Here is a 16,830-nt window from a genome sequence, read left to right on the forward strand (position 1 = left end):
TGAAGCTATCGCCCTGCTGCAATCTTCACAGTTAAAGTATGTGCTGAAGTGCATTTGTAAGGAATTATATAGGTAATGAAATACTGTGATTTAAAATAAATAGATTTCATGTGTGTTCTGTGTCTACAATGATCTGTGTAAATATAGAATGTAAGAGGAAATGCAAGGCATTAAATGCTGAAAACGTGGCTAAAACTGGAAATGTTTTCATATGTTATAGTAATAATGACATAATTTTGATCAAGTGTAGGATGTGTGAAGACTAAAGCCCAAAGATCCAAGAGTCACTTTCACAAAAGGTATAACAACACATTTCTGTTTTTACTCAAGAATAAAACCGAAGAAAAAGAAATTGCTCAATTGACATGTTGTTGAAGCCCAACTATCTGTCGCTGCAAAGTAAAAGATGTTTGTATACGTGTGTGTTTGCAGGTTTAATTTTCAACCAGTTGTCACAAGTGGTAATGATGCTCTGTCACAGTGGATAAGTTACCGTTTAGCAAACAGTAAGGTCATAAGTTAGAATCCTGCGTTGTCTCTGCATTTAGCGCTTTAAGTAGTGAGCTGCTATTATTATCATATAATAAAAACATATACATTTGATGTGAGTCTGTAACATTCCATGTAAATTTATGGTACTCGTCAAAGTTGTTACTTTTCCTCGCACATGGACATTCACGTCAGCATGTCATTTGAATGATTTTTTTTTTTTTTAATTCACTTTTATTCTTGGATTCTTTAATAAAACTGAATTTGAATGATGTCCATGTGAGAGGAATAGTAACATCCACCACAGATGCTGCGATGTCTGTTTGCTCAACAATACATCAAAAATAATTGAGCTACATTTGTGTGTCTGCTTTTATTCCTTCAGTGCTAACTTATACAAGTAGCATAAATTTACACCAGCTATTATAGACGCAAATCAAATGTATGTTTTTATTATACAATGGTAATAATAATAGCTCACTACTCAAAATGGTAAATGCAAGGAGGATCCAGGATCAAACCTGCAACCTCTTGATTATGAGACAGCAGTCCTTACCTCTGCACCTCTGTCTACTTCATATCAATCGACTGATATTTGGGTTTCAGTTTTTACACATTGACAGTAACACGTAAATTGAACAATTTATTTTTCTTTGGCTATACTCTTGAATAAAAGAACACTTATTTTGTTATACTTTTTGTGAAAGTGTTTATTTGATATTTAGACTTCAGTCTTCACACATTATACACTTTACATCAACATTTTGTCAATTATTACAATAACATGAAAAACATTTCCGTTTTAGTTATGAGAGACTTCAGCTGTGAGAATTTTGCTCCTAACTTCAGCTGCCTCGGTGGGGGATGGAATAGCAGGCAGCTTGCTACTTGTGCTGATTAACAAATTTACAAAACACAGGTGCTGACGAAGAGGTGTGAGGGAATTTATGGTGGCCTGGCAATACAAATATTTTCATAGGCTTCAGGGATTCTAGTGTTAAATATATAGAAATATTACTAAGTAATTATCCATCCATCCTTTTTCAAACCCGCTGAATCCGAACACTAGGTCACGGGGGTCTGCTGGAGCCAATCCCAGCCAACACAGGACACAAGGCAGGAACCAATCCTGGGCAGGGCGCCAACCCACCGCAGACTAAGTAATTAGAAGCATGATTTACATGTGAATATAACACATTTTACAAATTAAATAAAAAGTATATTAAGCACTTTTGGTTAGCTAATGGTATTGCTTCTTCAGTATTTCATTCAGACATTTTTTAAAAGCTCTCTAACCCTGTCAATTGGATTAAGTAGAGGTTTGGAGCATGCACTGATACAGTGAGTTGCCGCACCCACCACACGACAGATTTGAGAATATATGTATGTACATTATATATGTATGTATGTATGTGTATGTATGTATGTATGCATGTATTATTTAAATGTTGCCCCCATGTTTGCTTCAACTAAATGACTTTATGACTAAATGAGTTTATCTGAGAATCCCATGCACCTTTGTGTTTAGAAATGCTTTGTGAGATGAAGGCCCTTACCCTTAATTTCTATTCGGATCCTTGAGTACTTTGAGTTCACTATTTAATTAGGCGATTAATGTGTGTGAGTATTTTAAAACAATGAACATACAGTGGCTTTTTCTGGGCCAGTGGCATAGCTAACTTGTGCAGCGCCCTGAGGTGGGACCCTCATGTCAATCAAAACTGCTTGATCTAGGGGCCAGCTGGGCAGTGGCATCTGTGACCGCGTAACTATCAGATCACACATTGGTGACAAACAAACAAACCGGCACTCTAAATTGAATTTGTAATAACTTTTTTTAAAATCGCTTTATTACAGCCACTGTAAGTTAGCAAAAATAAAATAAATTGTGAGAATGGAATGTAGGTGGTGTGGGTAGTAGTAGTACATAAATATATGAAAGATTACCAGCTTACTTTTCCAAGGCAACTTTGTAAAGGAAGATGATTAAAATGTAACATAAGCTAGAAAGTAGAAACTGTTCTGTGCTATATATCAATTTGTAACAAATTAAAATGACAACACCGGCTGACAGGATACTACTACATAACTGCCCTGTTTTACATAAGTTCTGAGAAAATGGACATTATAAAATCAGGTGTCAATGGTTCAACAAATTTGCCTCGTGGGTAGGAAATTGCATTGTCATATATATTGCTTGTTTGTCTTCAGTAGTTTCTCCATTTTTAACAGTTTCAGCAGATAGCACCTGATCTGAAGCCGTTATATCACTACTTCTAGACTCGGTAGTTGAAACCATTTCACTCACTGCATAACCTGCTTGCGGCTGTTGCAACAATTCACCAGCATCAGCATTCATAGTTACTACCGCTGGCCCTTGCTCAGTTTTGAGAAAGGTAGAAATCTTGGTAAGTTTAGCATTTTTCAATTCCTGTTACAGGTGTGCCTTACGTTTAGCATTACCACTCTTTGCTGGATCCACTGCTACTGGCAGACATGGCGTTGTATGGCGAGAGTATAAAAAGCGTCAAATTGTTCAAATATTTGGTGTTTGCCAATTAACAGGGGCAATAACATAACAACAGAATCACTATTATTTACCGTTTACAAGTTTGAACTATGAAAAAAATTGACATCAAATTACAAAAGTATGAAATATTTACAATAATAATGTATATATGATTTGTGGGACGTCCTTCAATACTTCTTTCGTTCATGTCTGCTATGGCATGCTAAAGGTCTCCAAATTTGGGAATGTACACTTCTCTGTAAGGCCAAGTTGTGCCTCCGATTACGCTCTGAGCCTCCGAACTCCCAAAGTCTAAATTTGTGTCAACTGTAGGTCTGTCGAATAAGTAATATCATTATGGATTGGATTGCTCTTGCCTGGTGATGGTACAATCATGCCACTGAAACTGTGACTTATTAACGCAATGAACCGTACAAGTGATTTAAGTTATTAAAAACTTTTTTTAAATCTATATGGCCCCAAGTGGGCCCCCCCAAGCTCACAGGCCCTTGTGCTTTGAAAATTCTGCATAATCCATTGCTACGCCAGAGCTCGGTGCACATTAAATTTTATTAGTCTCTCAGGGAAGGACTTGCTCTTTATTCCAAAGATGTACTTGGTCCATTATCTTCACACATTTTATAGTGCAAAAATGCAATTTTTGTAGCACAGTAATGAGAATTAAACACAATAATGAAGCTTATACTCAATATATATATTTTTTAATAAAACCTAAAATATAATACACTTTCAATAACTACCATGTATTACCTGGTTGAGAATATTTTGTCAACATACAGTAAACCTGTATTTGCAAGCATGCTGTAGGTCATAGTCACAAGCACATTTACGTCTTTAAAGTTTAAATATATTTTAAAGTCAGACCAAATCTTTCAGAAACAATCTCTTAACTTATCCAGTGAGTGACCTCATGTGCAGATTTCTCCTCTTATCTAGTCTCCTGCCTATTAACCAATTTAAAATCCAACGTCTTAGAAAATATGGATACCAGTGGCATTAGCATTAATTTTTATTGAGGCAATATACATCAAAGTATATGTCAATGTACTCAATGTGATATGTTTTGCTTTTGTCTATGACTCAAAAAAAAAAAAAACTAACATGTATTCGAAATTTATTCCCAAGCAAACAAATTCTGGCAGGTCATTTATGACATTACCTTATAATTGTGGTCTTCCATAAGTTTGTGTATTGAGGTAACTCTGGGATTCCACTGTCTGCTTTATATATTTGGAAGATGATTCTAAAATCTAATATAAATCTAACTGGTAACCAGTGTAAAATGCTACAAACTGTAGGCACAAGGTCATACTTCCAGGTATTCATAATGATTCTTGCATTAACATTTTACATCAATCATAAATAAAATATGGAGTGTAAACAGAAAGATTTAAACAGCCAGAGGACAAGCCAATACAATACTTAGTTCTATCTGAATTATTTTTGGAAAGACAATGCAATAAACTGATGTACATTAAAATTAAACAACACTAAACATTGTTAAATAATTTGCCCCGAAGTACTTATTGCTACCTTACTCACCTTAAAAAACAAGTTAGAAAATGAATGCATGTGGCAATATTCAGGTGCAATTGGTGACAAAGTTCATTGATATGAAAGTCTGAGCAATTCACTTGTTTTTAAGTTGTTTTATCCAAGCGTAAGTTATCACATTTTTTGTTTACTATTTATTTTTGTAACAATGATTCATATTCAAGAATTACAGCAATAATAGAATGCAATGAATGTGCCAAAAGTCTACATTAAATAGGTGCATTTTAAAAGCAATTTACTATGTCATGTAGTTAAAAATGTAGTGTTCTTACCTGGGTGTTGGAATTTTGTTTTGTTAGGTTTTGCCTTTTTTGTTCCAGCTTTCTTTTTTATTTTCTGATTCTTTTTCCTTTTGTTGTATAAACTGTACCTTTCTCATGTAACTAATTAGTTTAAACATGGTTTAGCTGCAGGTTGATGTAATTTATTTACATTGATAATCTGCAGATATTAGTTAATCCAATCCAGTCTTATACATGCTAGTATAATTGCTTTCCTCTTCTATTCATTTCCACAGCTTTCAGTTGTTTATTGGTTGTGTATCAAAATAAAACAAAAACCTTCTATGAGCCTGATGTAATAATGATTCAAACAAGAAAATAACAATATTAACAGCCATAAAAGAATGGCACCAAAAAAAACTAAACCATGGTATACCTGATTTAAACAACAGAGTGGGACATGAGTAGGAATTTTTGATTAGAGTTGGTAACAAGAAGTGTTACAGGACTCCAAATCCATATGGGAGTGTGTCAAAGAAGTAAAGAGAAGAATAATGACTAGTGAGAAATGACTTCAATAAACTGTAGAGATTTATTATGCTCAAACTGTTCCGGTCTTGCAAGGAAATACCCAAAGTCACAAGAAAGTTAAAAGACCTTAAGAAAATTGTATTTATGTCCATTTTGGACTAAACAGCTTATCAGTTTATTTTACCATGATGCAATTAAAATTTTATTTGACCATCTTTAGTATCAGAGAGACTATCTAACTTTAAGTACCTGGAATAGAATGGACACTGAGCTGATATTCTCTGGACAGTGTATATATTCTTCCCAGTGCTCACCTACTAATGTCTACAACTATGGATTTAGGTCTTTTACATCACTGTTGGAATATTTAGTGGAATAAATCCCAATATTTGTAAATTATTTGATAGATCCCAAGATTTTTGAGTTAATACTTCTATTGACAGGTATAAAATTTGAATGATTCTTATTAATATTTTTATTTTCCTGACCTGCTTATTTAACTGAAGAATACAAAGGGGTGTTAGTCTTAAATGATAACTTTAGGTATAATACAAGAGACAAGTTCATTCATTGTAGCTGACACTTGCTCACACCAGGCCAATTTAGAGTCACTTTAATGTTAATTTGATCAGGCAAAGTGAATTATTGCTTCTATAAGCTACAAATGCTCCCTTAATCATTGTTTAATTTATAAACAACATATTTACCCTCTTGAATTTTAATTTCTCAATTACCCCATTACCAAAAATCTGCATTTTCACATTTTCTCAAACTCAACTCCAGTGAAAAGTAAGGATGCATCGCCATTGAAGCAGAACATTAAACAGAAAAAAGAACAAATAACATGATTACAGACTACACAACATGCAGATATCTGACTGGTTAAAGCAAAGACTTGCTATCTCAAAGCACATTACATTTAATTTACAAACATTTAAAAATGAGAAAAGATATTTTACCACCAAACACTTCATGACTGGGTGTTCTAGAAGAAAAACTAGTTGCATCAGACGAGACAACAGGTAGATGGACAGCATCAACAACAGGTTTTGAAAGGAAAGGGTTTAGATTTGGAACTGAGTCATCAACAGCCTCAGAAGAAGTGAAAGGATCTACACAGTTTAGGAAAGAAAACAAGAAAGAATTAGCCAAAGAATTGTGATCAACACAACAGAAAAATGTTGGGTGGATGAACAACATGACCATAAATAGGAAATCAGATATGCTAACCAGTATGATGATATTACATACAAATGAAAAAACGCAAATCTCTATGAATAATTTACTATGTCACTTTTGATGAAGATAAAACCTCATTACATTTCTTTTAACGATTTGTTTTTTAAATATCTTTGTACAAAGTTCTTGGGTGTCACCTAATGAATTATTAATTATAATTATTGCTATTATTTTTTTACTAAATGTTATTTTCAAGGTCTCTATGTTGATAAGCTCCTGTTGAAGAATTTATTGGTAAGAGAGTATATAGTGTGAACACCAACACAACTAATAAAGTGGCATTTATCTGTACAAAGCTTACCATCCGTTGTCAATCACATAGCACCCTAGTAAAACTAATACAACATGCAATACACCTGCACCCTTAAAACATAGACTTCATGACATTGCGGTGTGTGAGGAAACACCAGGCAGGCAGGCGGCTGCGCATACATGCTTACTGATGGACAGGCTGGCATTGTACATGAAGCAGGTGTTAAACAAAAGAGAAACTGCACACAAAGATGCTTGAACACAAGGAGATCCATGACAAATCACAACTTAGTACACATGTGCCAAGTCAGAAGGAACAACTGAATTCCACTGGGCACAGATATCTTCATAGCACAGGACTTGCATGATGGGCAGATGAATTTCACATGTTCTGCATGTCCACCTATTGCGTAATATTCAGCCCTTTGTTCATCATTCTGGCACAAGCGTAACCAGTTATCATAAAATTTACCATTTGGAATTCATGGCCTCTGCATCAGCCGTGCCATGTAGTTAGAAATATCTCCTCCAAGTCAAGTATAAATCAGCCTTTGGTTGAAAGTGGCCCATGGATCTCCAAGGAGGAACCCTGTACCAATGCATATGTTAACAGCACATCCGCTTAATAATAAAAAAGCCTTTTGCATCTGTTACAATATAATTAGTTTAAAGTTTCAATGAATTCATTCGCCATTGGCGATCTAAGCAAAAATGATAATCAACAAAGCTTATTTTTGGTCACATTTGAGACCACTTTGTCGCAGTCTGAAACCCTGAGTAAACAGTTTTAATTTATTGTATGGGTGTTAATCTAATTTCATTCCTTGACAAAAGTCCACTCAAGACTGATGCCAATAGATCTGCTGCCAGTTTATTTGTATTAGTTGCTGCTAGGCAGGTTCCTCCACTTCTGTGTCTGGAAAAAAATCCATTTAATCATAAGGCACATCTTCAGTCATAACATGCTGTATGAAAAACTGGTACGCAACTCAATCCAACCTCAAACCCAACTCCCAAGTAGCAACATGCCATTAAAAATAAGTAAATTGTTAAATATGTCATCAGTGTGCACATGATTATGAATGAGCACACACAATGCCTACACACAGGCTCCAAAATAACCTATGCTGGTTCTTCTACTTAAAGATATAAAGCGTGAAGGGTGTCATAAAAGGACTTTATCACTGTCTTTATTTTGACAGTGTTCATAAAGGAACTTTGCTCTCTCCCAAGTTCACTTTTTGTCAAGCCTTAGAATCACTCTTGGATTTAGGGCAAGTCTCCTTTTGTGCCAGTGACATTAGGATAGAACTCTGTGTAGTGGATCCAGGTCGCCAAGGAAGCACCCTTGCTAGCTGACTGCATAAAAGACGCAACATGATCTCAGCCCCTTCAGTTACAGACATTTTCCTGCTACACAGAAGGCTGGAGGCTAACAAACGGCCTTCTCAAAGTCTCCATCTTTAAATTGTCAGTATTGTCTCACTTCTCAATGCATATTACTATGTGCTGTGTCCATCAGTGTGAAGGTGTTCTAACCTGCTGACAGCACTCAACAGCTTTAATCTATCTAAGGAAGGGCTCAGCTGCCACAGAGATCTTAAAATATTCCCTTTTCTGTAGCTTTCTTGAACCTACACCACTGAGCACACTATTTTTACTGATGCCCAGGTCTACTTCCATTCTTGAGTACCCAGTACCTGTTCAGATTGTTCTGTCACCTAGTGGTCATTGCATTGCCACTGTGTCATGTATAGGATCTATCCTGCTGTGAAATGTGTCTAAATTATCATCTGGATATCTTCTGAAGGAATTGAGACTGCCCTGGTTCATGCTCTGGTAAACCAATTGTCAAATGGACACTCCTTTATAATACACATATCCATTCATTTTCTGATCGTGTTTAGGGGCACAGAAGGTCACATCATATACTGGCAATATATGTAATGTCATAATGTGAAGTAGTAAATGGGTTATTGTCATATTCATATGTATATAAGTAAGAGATAGGAATTTGGCATTTTTGTGGAGTAGAGAAAGAGAATAGGTACACAATAATTCATAGCTAAATGTTCACATATTTATATCACTCCAGTACATACCAAACATTGCCCAGCCATTTGAGGAAATTCGCTGAGCTAAGAACCAATCTACTGAAAAACAACAGAAGCAAAATATTCCAGCAAACAATGACAATGACAGTTTTAGATTATAATGCATCTTTAAAGTCTAATAAGGTCTCCAAACTAAGTAAATTAAATTAGAAAGATGGAAACCTTATTCTGTTTTTTCTCCACAAGGTAGCTACTAAAATTTCCAGAACTAATGGCTTCGGTTCTTTCTCCTGCTGCTCCATGCCTGACGTTAATTAAAGTCATGAAAAGGAGACACATGTCTGGCTCTCCAGACTAGACAGCGTCAGAAACAAAAGAAAGCTTGCCAAAACTGATAGTATTCTCAGTGGATCTTTGTATGTTGAAAGGAGAACAAAACTGAAAAAATCTTTACTGTCAGAGGTAGAAATGTGGGACACAGAAAAATGAGTAAATAGAAAGCTGCATGGCATGCAGAATAGCACAAGTATTTTGGAAGTTGTTTCCAGTAGCACAAGTGGAAAGACATACATCTTTTGCAGGTATTCTGTATTACCAAATTTCAAGCAAGGGATAAAATTTAATTAAGTCACATAAAATATCGCAAAGAATTGGCAACTTCTAGACAGAATATTCAATAGTGCAGTATCCAAAAATAGTATGCTGTTTTATGAGAAAAAACACCACAAGAACTTTGCTTCAGGCATTGTCAGTCAGTTTCTGTTTCTACAAGACTGCAAAATCTTTTTTTGCACATATCATTTGCAATTTTTTTTTTTTTTTTATAAAATAAACACGATGAACACAGATGGACTTCTATAACCAAACATAAGTGGCAGCATTACAAGTTGCAATAAGGGAAATGTTAATTGGTAACCAGCATTTCTTTACATATACAGAATGTAAAGAATTTCTCAAACGTGAGTATTTACTCTTAAGCCTAATGTTTTAAAAACTTCTTTCTTCTAAACTAATGTGTATGTTAATTTTTTGCACAATCCGTTTCAAAAATACAAGGTCCCTTGCCATTTAATATAGACTGTTCCTACTAATGTTTATGCACTACTGTTCTAGCACCCGTTATTGTAACGGGCTTAATGTCTAGTATATATATATACTAGCAAAATACCCGCGCTTCGCAGCGGAGAAGTAGTGTGTTAAAGAAGTTATGAAAAAGAAAAGAAAACATTTTAAAAATAACATAACCTGATTGTCAATGTAATTGTTTTGTGACTGTTATGAGTGTTGCTGTCATCAAGGATTTGACTATCATTATTTCTTTCAATCAGGTTCGTATTTGGAGGACGTGTATGAAGTTACATTCTACGTTTGTCAACCGTTGTAAAGATAACAGATTTCATTCATCGAAGTGTTCACCACGCAAATTGCTACTCGTGAATATAAGATGATTAACAGGCATTCCCGGTGTTAACTTGTGCTAAACGTACCATGGTGTGACGTAAGGGGAGCTGACTAAAAAAAGGCAAGGAGGCGCGTATTTTGAACGAAAAGGGAGAAGACATCGAAGGAGCGGAAAAGTGAGAAGGAAAAGTGTTTAAATAAAGAGCTAGGAAGGTGAATGGAAAGAAGCAGCCAGCGGTAAAGCAAGGAAGACTTCATAATAAGGACAGTTTGGTGCACGTAGAAGGCGTAACAATAATATTGTTAAGCCTTATGATAATGTTCTCGAACTGAGGATTTAGAGAGACGCACTGGGAGAAGTATAATGTGAACCTCTCTACCTTGTTTATTTTCGGGTTGTAATGTTCATCAAATTTACGCATCATGTGGTCCATTGGCGGACCGGGCATCTCACACCTAGGCCTTCAGTAGTGCTCTGTCTGAATCAACCCACCCCTCAAAAACTAATGTATGGTTATAAAAACCATCTTAATATGCAGAAATACAGTATAAAGAGCTGCTGCATTGCAGATAGATAACTCCTGTAGCCACAATAAATGCCACTATTGAATAGACAAACAAGGGATGAACAAGTTCATTTCTACTGCAGCCACAGCCACGACACACATAAAAAACATCAATAATAACTCATAAACTTGCAATATTATTTAGGAAAATCGCAACATTTTACTCACCAAAAATTCGGATTATTTGTAAACAAAATCCATCCTCCTCTCTTTCCTCAAACACAGTTCAATTACTCTGTCGTACGGATTATCCGTACGCTTCAGTTCCATCAAAAAGTCCCTTTCTATCGCCATCAAAGCTAATGCTAAGTCGAACCTGCCCTGTCGTATTTCTGGCATAAGTTTTAATTCACTTTAAGGCTCAAAATGTCCGCTCGACAGAAACAGTGTACACGGGAATGGTCACCGCTAAATATACCAATGTGAACAGCTGCCCCATGTCTCATTCAGATTTTTCTGATGAAGGAAGTCAAGGAGATCAGTGGGAGATTTTCCTGCAAAATCATCCATGGCATACATTACAGTCAGTTCTGTTTTTAGCCGAGACAGATCAAAAACCGCTCCGTGGCTCTTGTGTTAAACTGGAAATTTTTTTTGTATTCCCGAAACTTCTGGGGCTCGAGCGTAACAAACATTAGGTTTTCGTGGTCTTGAAATATGGTCTGTGTCTGGCAAACCATCCTGCCAGGAGTTTTCGCTGGTCTTGTGGCCTCGTAGAGTTCCTCATATGGTCTGTGGGTCTGGCAAATAATATTGATTGTTTGAAGCCAGAATCCTGCCATGGAAGGCCTTCTGCCTAACAACAAATGATGGCTGAAATGTGATTGGTTAAATGCTTTAATACGTACATGCCTGGAAGCAGCAGCTATGAAAGGAAGCGGACAGACTATTTGGAATTATTTAATACGCAGGACAAAATATAATTAACATCAGCTTGTGATTCAGATATTTTTACTTGTGAGTGGCCTTTACCCGTGAGGGCAGTTCCTCATGATGCGGCTTCTATGTAATCAATGGGTCTGAATTACGAATTTGAAATGATGTTGCTGTACTTATTTACCTACACGAACTTAGGTGATGAGTGCCACTGTCGCGAAATACCGCCATAATGAACTTTCCAACGTCACTAATTCTCCAACTTCCCATGTGGGTGGAAGGCTGAAATTTGGCAGGCTCATTCCTTACAGGTTACTTACAAAAGTTAAGCAGGTTTCATTTCGAAATTCTACGCGTAACGGTCATAACTGGAACCTACTTTCGACCATATATATGGCCATAGCCGGCGGCTCGGTCGCCGTGTGAGGCGGAGTTACGTGGGAGGTGTGATGATGCGGGACGCAAGTACGTAGAGAAGAAGGAAGAGCTCCAAAGAGCGCTGAACAAAAAAATGCATTACACAATTGAGAAGGCAGCAAAAGAATATGAAGCAAGTGACACATACAAGCATATTCATGAGTGCAGCTACTTCGCAAACAAAGTACGGTGTTAACCTAAAGTTTAAGTTCATAGACAGGCTGTCGCTGGCGTTTGTCATGCCCACTACACATACGATATTCGCGAGATACAAGTTTAATGAGAAGACGCAGGGTTTAAACGAGACTTTTGATCACTTTGTAACAGAGTATAAATTGCTGGTATGCCAGGTCTGAGCTAACATTAAATAACACCGTTGACATTGAGAGATCGCCCGAGGTATCACAAGCACAGCTGAGAAGCTTCAATGCATGTACTCCGAGCGGCTAACGTGAACTGACTTTGCAGGACTGGGAAAGGTTAAATTAAGTTCATACACATGCTACTGCTAAATATTCGCGGGCAAATCCACAACTTCATGCCGGGAATGCCTGTTAAACATATTAGATTCACAAGTACCGATTTGGGTAGTGAGAACTACGATGAATTTACAACGGTTGACAAACATGGAATATAACTTGAACACAACTCATCCTTCAAATACGAACTTGATTGAAAGAAATAATGATAATCAATGTCTTGCTGACAACAACACTCATAACAGTGACAAAACTATTACATTGGTATATATATATATATATATATATATATATATATATATATATATATATATATATATATATATATATTAGTGGTGGGAATTTAACGCTTATAACGCGATTAATTAATTTGAAAAAATAACGTGTTAAAAAAAATAAATTATAAATAATAAAAATAATGCATTTAATCACACTTTGATGCACACATCAGACCTACCAAAATGCAATAGTTAGAAGAAAGCGCGTTGCTAAGACTGATCGGAGGCAAATTTCATTTCAAATGACAACCCGACAGAAACTGTGCAAAAAGGAGTTTGCATACCACCGAAGCACTTCAACCTTACGGTACCATCTAAATGCAAAATGTGTTGCAGCGAGCACGTGCCGAAAGACTATTTCAAGTAAAATTTAACAGCTTTATGACACTGAAAAGCAAGCAAAATTAGATGCATTACAGAAAGCAGACTTTGTGGCTCTTACTGGGGATCATTGAACTTCCGTGACCGTTAGTATTTCTAATTACATCTAATTACAAAATGTTCAATGATCACACTGTTTTAGCCTAATGTACAAAATAATTTTGGCAACGGTTACTCAGAGTTTAAAGGTGAAGCTGGTCAAATTACCTTTTATGTTCCTGCCTTATTTTTTTAAGAAGAAAAACTGCACTTTATGTTTAAATTTTTAATATTATTATTTAAAGACAATACCATTCTGAAAATGTACTTAAAGTACTTAAAATACCACTTTATTTTTATGTCTGCCCAATTTTAGCCATGGATGATATTTTTGTTTCTGTTTTGAACTGAAATGCAGTTTAAATGCATTTTTTTTTCAGAAATTAAAACAGCTTGTGTTTACAATATTCATGTCCATGTCTATTACTTGATTCTGTCGCCCACTAAAACCCTTTTAAATTAAAAAAACTGTGTGTGTGTGTGTATATATATATATATATATATATATATATATATATATACACACATATATACATACATACATACATACATACACACACATATACAGTGGTGTTAAAACTATTTGCCCCCTTCCTGATTTCTTATTCTTTTGCATGTTTGTCACACAACATGTTTCTGATCATCAAACACATTTAACCATTAGTCAAATATAACACAAGTAAACACAAAATGCAGTTTTTAAATGATGGTTTTATTATTTAGGGAGAAAAAATCCAAACCTACATGGCCCTGTGTGAAAAAGTAATTGCCCCTTGTTAACAAATAACCTAACTGTGGTATATCACACCTGAGTTCAATTTCCGTAGCCACCCCCAGGCCTGATTACTGCCACACCTGTTTCAATCAAGAAATCACTTAAATAGGAGCTGCCTGATACAGAGAAGTACACCAAAAGCACCTCAAAAGCTAGACATCATGCCAAGATCCAAAGAAATTCAGGCACAAATGAGAACAGAAGTAATTGAGATCTATCAGTCTGGTAAAGGTTATAAAGCCATTTCTAAAGCTTTGGGACTCCAGCGAACCACAGTGAGAGCCATTATCCACAAATGGCAAAAACATGGAACAGTGGTGAACCTTCCCAGGAGTGGCCGGCCGACCAAAATTACCCCAAGAGCGCAGAGGCGACTCATCCGAGAGGTCACAAAGACCCCAGGACAACGTCTAAAGAACTGCAGGCCTCACTTGCCTCAATTAAGGTCAGTGTTCACGACTCCACCATAAGAAAGAGACTGGGCAAAAACGGCCTGCATGGCAGATTTCAAGGCAAAACCACTGTTAAGCAAAAAGAACATTAGGGCTCGTCTCAATTTTGCTAAGAAACATCTCAATGATTGCCAAGACTTTTGGGAAACTACCTTGTGGACTCATGAGACAAAAGTTGAACTTTTTGGAAGGCAAATGTCCCATTACATCTGGCGTAAAAGGAACACAGCATTTCAGAAAAGAACATCATACCAACAGTAAAATATGGTGGTGGTAGTGTGATGGTCTGGGGCTGTTTTGCTGCTTCAGGACCTGGAAGGCTTGCTGTGATAGATGGAACCATGAATTCTACTGTGTACCAAAAAATCCTGAAGGAGAATGTCCGGCCATCTGTTCGTCAACTCAAGCTGAAGCGATCTTGGGTGCTGCAACAGGACAATGACCCAAAACACACCAGTAAATCCACCTCTGAATGGCTGAAGAAAAACAAAATGAAGACTTTGGAGTGGCCTAGTCAAAGTCCTGACCTGAATCCAATTGAGATGCTATGGCATGACCTTAAAAAGGCGGTTCATGCTAGAAAACCCTCAAATCAAGCTGAATTACAACAATTCTGCAAAGATGAGTGGGCCAAAATTCCTCCAGAGCGCTGTAAAAGACTCATTGCAAGTTATCGCAAACGCTTGATTGCAGTTATTGCTGCTAAGGGTGGCCCAACCAGTTATTAGGTTCAGGGGGCAATTACTTTTTCACACAGGGCCATGTAGGTTTGGATTTTTTTCTCCCTAAATAATAAAAACCATCATTTAAAAACTGCATTTTGTGTTTACTTGTGTTATATTTGACTAATGGTTAAATGTGTTTGATGATCAGAAACATTTTGTGTGACAAACATGCAAAAGAATAAGAAATCAGGAAGGGGGCAAATAGTTTTTCACACCACTGTATATCATTGAGGAGTTTTATTTAATATGTAATACGTGCTCTGCTTGGGTAGCTTCTCAGCCATCTTGGAATAGCATCCCTTGTATGAAATCAACTGGGCAAAGCAACTGAGGAAGCATGTACCATAAATTAAAAGACCCACTGTCCACAGAAATCCGCGAACCAGCAAAAAATCCATGATATATATTTAGATAAGCTTACATTTAAAATCCGCGATAGAGTGAAGCCGCGAAAGTTGAAGCGCAATATAGCGAGGGATCACTGTGTGTGTGTGTATATCTATACTAATAAAAGGCAAAGCCCTCACTGACTGACTGACTGACTCACTCATCACTAATTCTCCAACTTCCCGTGTAGGTAGAAAGCTGAAATTTGGTAGGCTCATTCCTTACAGCTTACTTACAAAAGTTAGGCAGGCTTCATTTCGAAATTCTACGTGTAACGGTCATAACTGGAACTTACTTATGTACATATATACCGGCCATAGCCTACAGCTCAGTCGCCGTGTGAGGCGGAGTTGCGTCCCTCATCGTCACGCCTCCCACAAAATTGAGTGCCTGCCCATATAAGGCCGTCCGTCAGCAGCAAACCAATAGAAACACTCTGCCGCAAAATATTCGCGGGTGAGGGACTGTGCTTATGCAAACGAAGATGAGGCTGCCGCTAAATATTCGCAAGCAAATCCATTCATAAGTGCAGCTACTGCGGAAACAAAGCACGGTGTAAACCTTAAGTTTAAATTAAGTTCATAGACAGGCTGCCGCTGGCGTTTGTCATGCCTAAGACTAATACGATATTCGCGAGATACAAGTTTAATGACAGGACTCAGAGTATAAACGAGAGTTTTCATCACTTTGTAACAGAGTTAAAATTGCTGGTGAAGGACTGTGCTTATGAAAACTAAGATGAGATGGTCAGAGATAGAATAGTGTTTGGCACAAACTCAGCAAAAGTGCGACAGAAACTTTTAAGTGATGGGTCTGAGCTAACATTAAATAAAGCTGTGAACATCGCGAGATCAGACGAGATAGCACAAGCACAGCTGAGAAGCTTCGAAGCATGTACTCCGAGCGGCTCACGTGAACTGACTTTGCAGCACTGGGAAAAGTATACCTGTGCATGCAGTGTGTGATGTCTCAGACACACTACTTCTCCGCTACGAACCGCGGGTATCTGAGCTAACATTAAATAAAGCCATGCACATCGCAAGATGGCATGAGATAGCGCAAGTACAGCTGAGAAGCTTTGATCCATGTACCCCGAGCAGTTCTCGTGAACTGACTTTGCAGGACTGGGAAAGGTAAACCGTGCATGCAGTGTGTGATGTCTCAGACACACTACTTCTCCACTG

The 16,830-nt window shown here is 37.0% G+C and overlaps 1 protein-coding gene across 22 annotated transcripts in view; it reads right to left on the bottom strand.

Moving 5' to 3' along the window:
* The window catches only part of picalma (phosphatidylinositol binding clathrin assembly protein a), a 161,666-nt gene that overhangs the window by 38,218 nt on the left and 106,618 nt on the right, over window positions 1-16,830 (bottom strand). For 13 of the 22 annotated variants that reach the window (XM_039744403.1, XM_039744401.1, XM_039744402.1 and 10 more), the window contains one exon: window positions 6,285-6,437. The exons of the other annotated variants lie outside the window; for them this stretch is intronic. In XM_039744403.1, the coding sequence (XP_039600337.1) occupies window positions 6,285-6,437 (153 nt within the window). The remainder of the gene's footprint in view (window positions 1-6,284; window positions 6,438-16,830) is intronic. 22 annotated transcript variants of the gene reach the window in all.

This window comes from Polypterus senegalus, chromosome 2 (assembly GCF_016835505.1).
Source record: "Polypterus senegalus isolate Bchr_013 chromosome 2, ASM1683550v1, whole genome shotgun sequence".
NCBI classification, from domain to species: Eukaryota; Metazoa; Chordata; class Cladistia; order Polypteriformes; family Polypteridae; genus Polypterus; species Polypterus senegalus.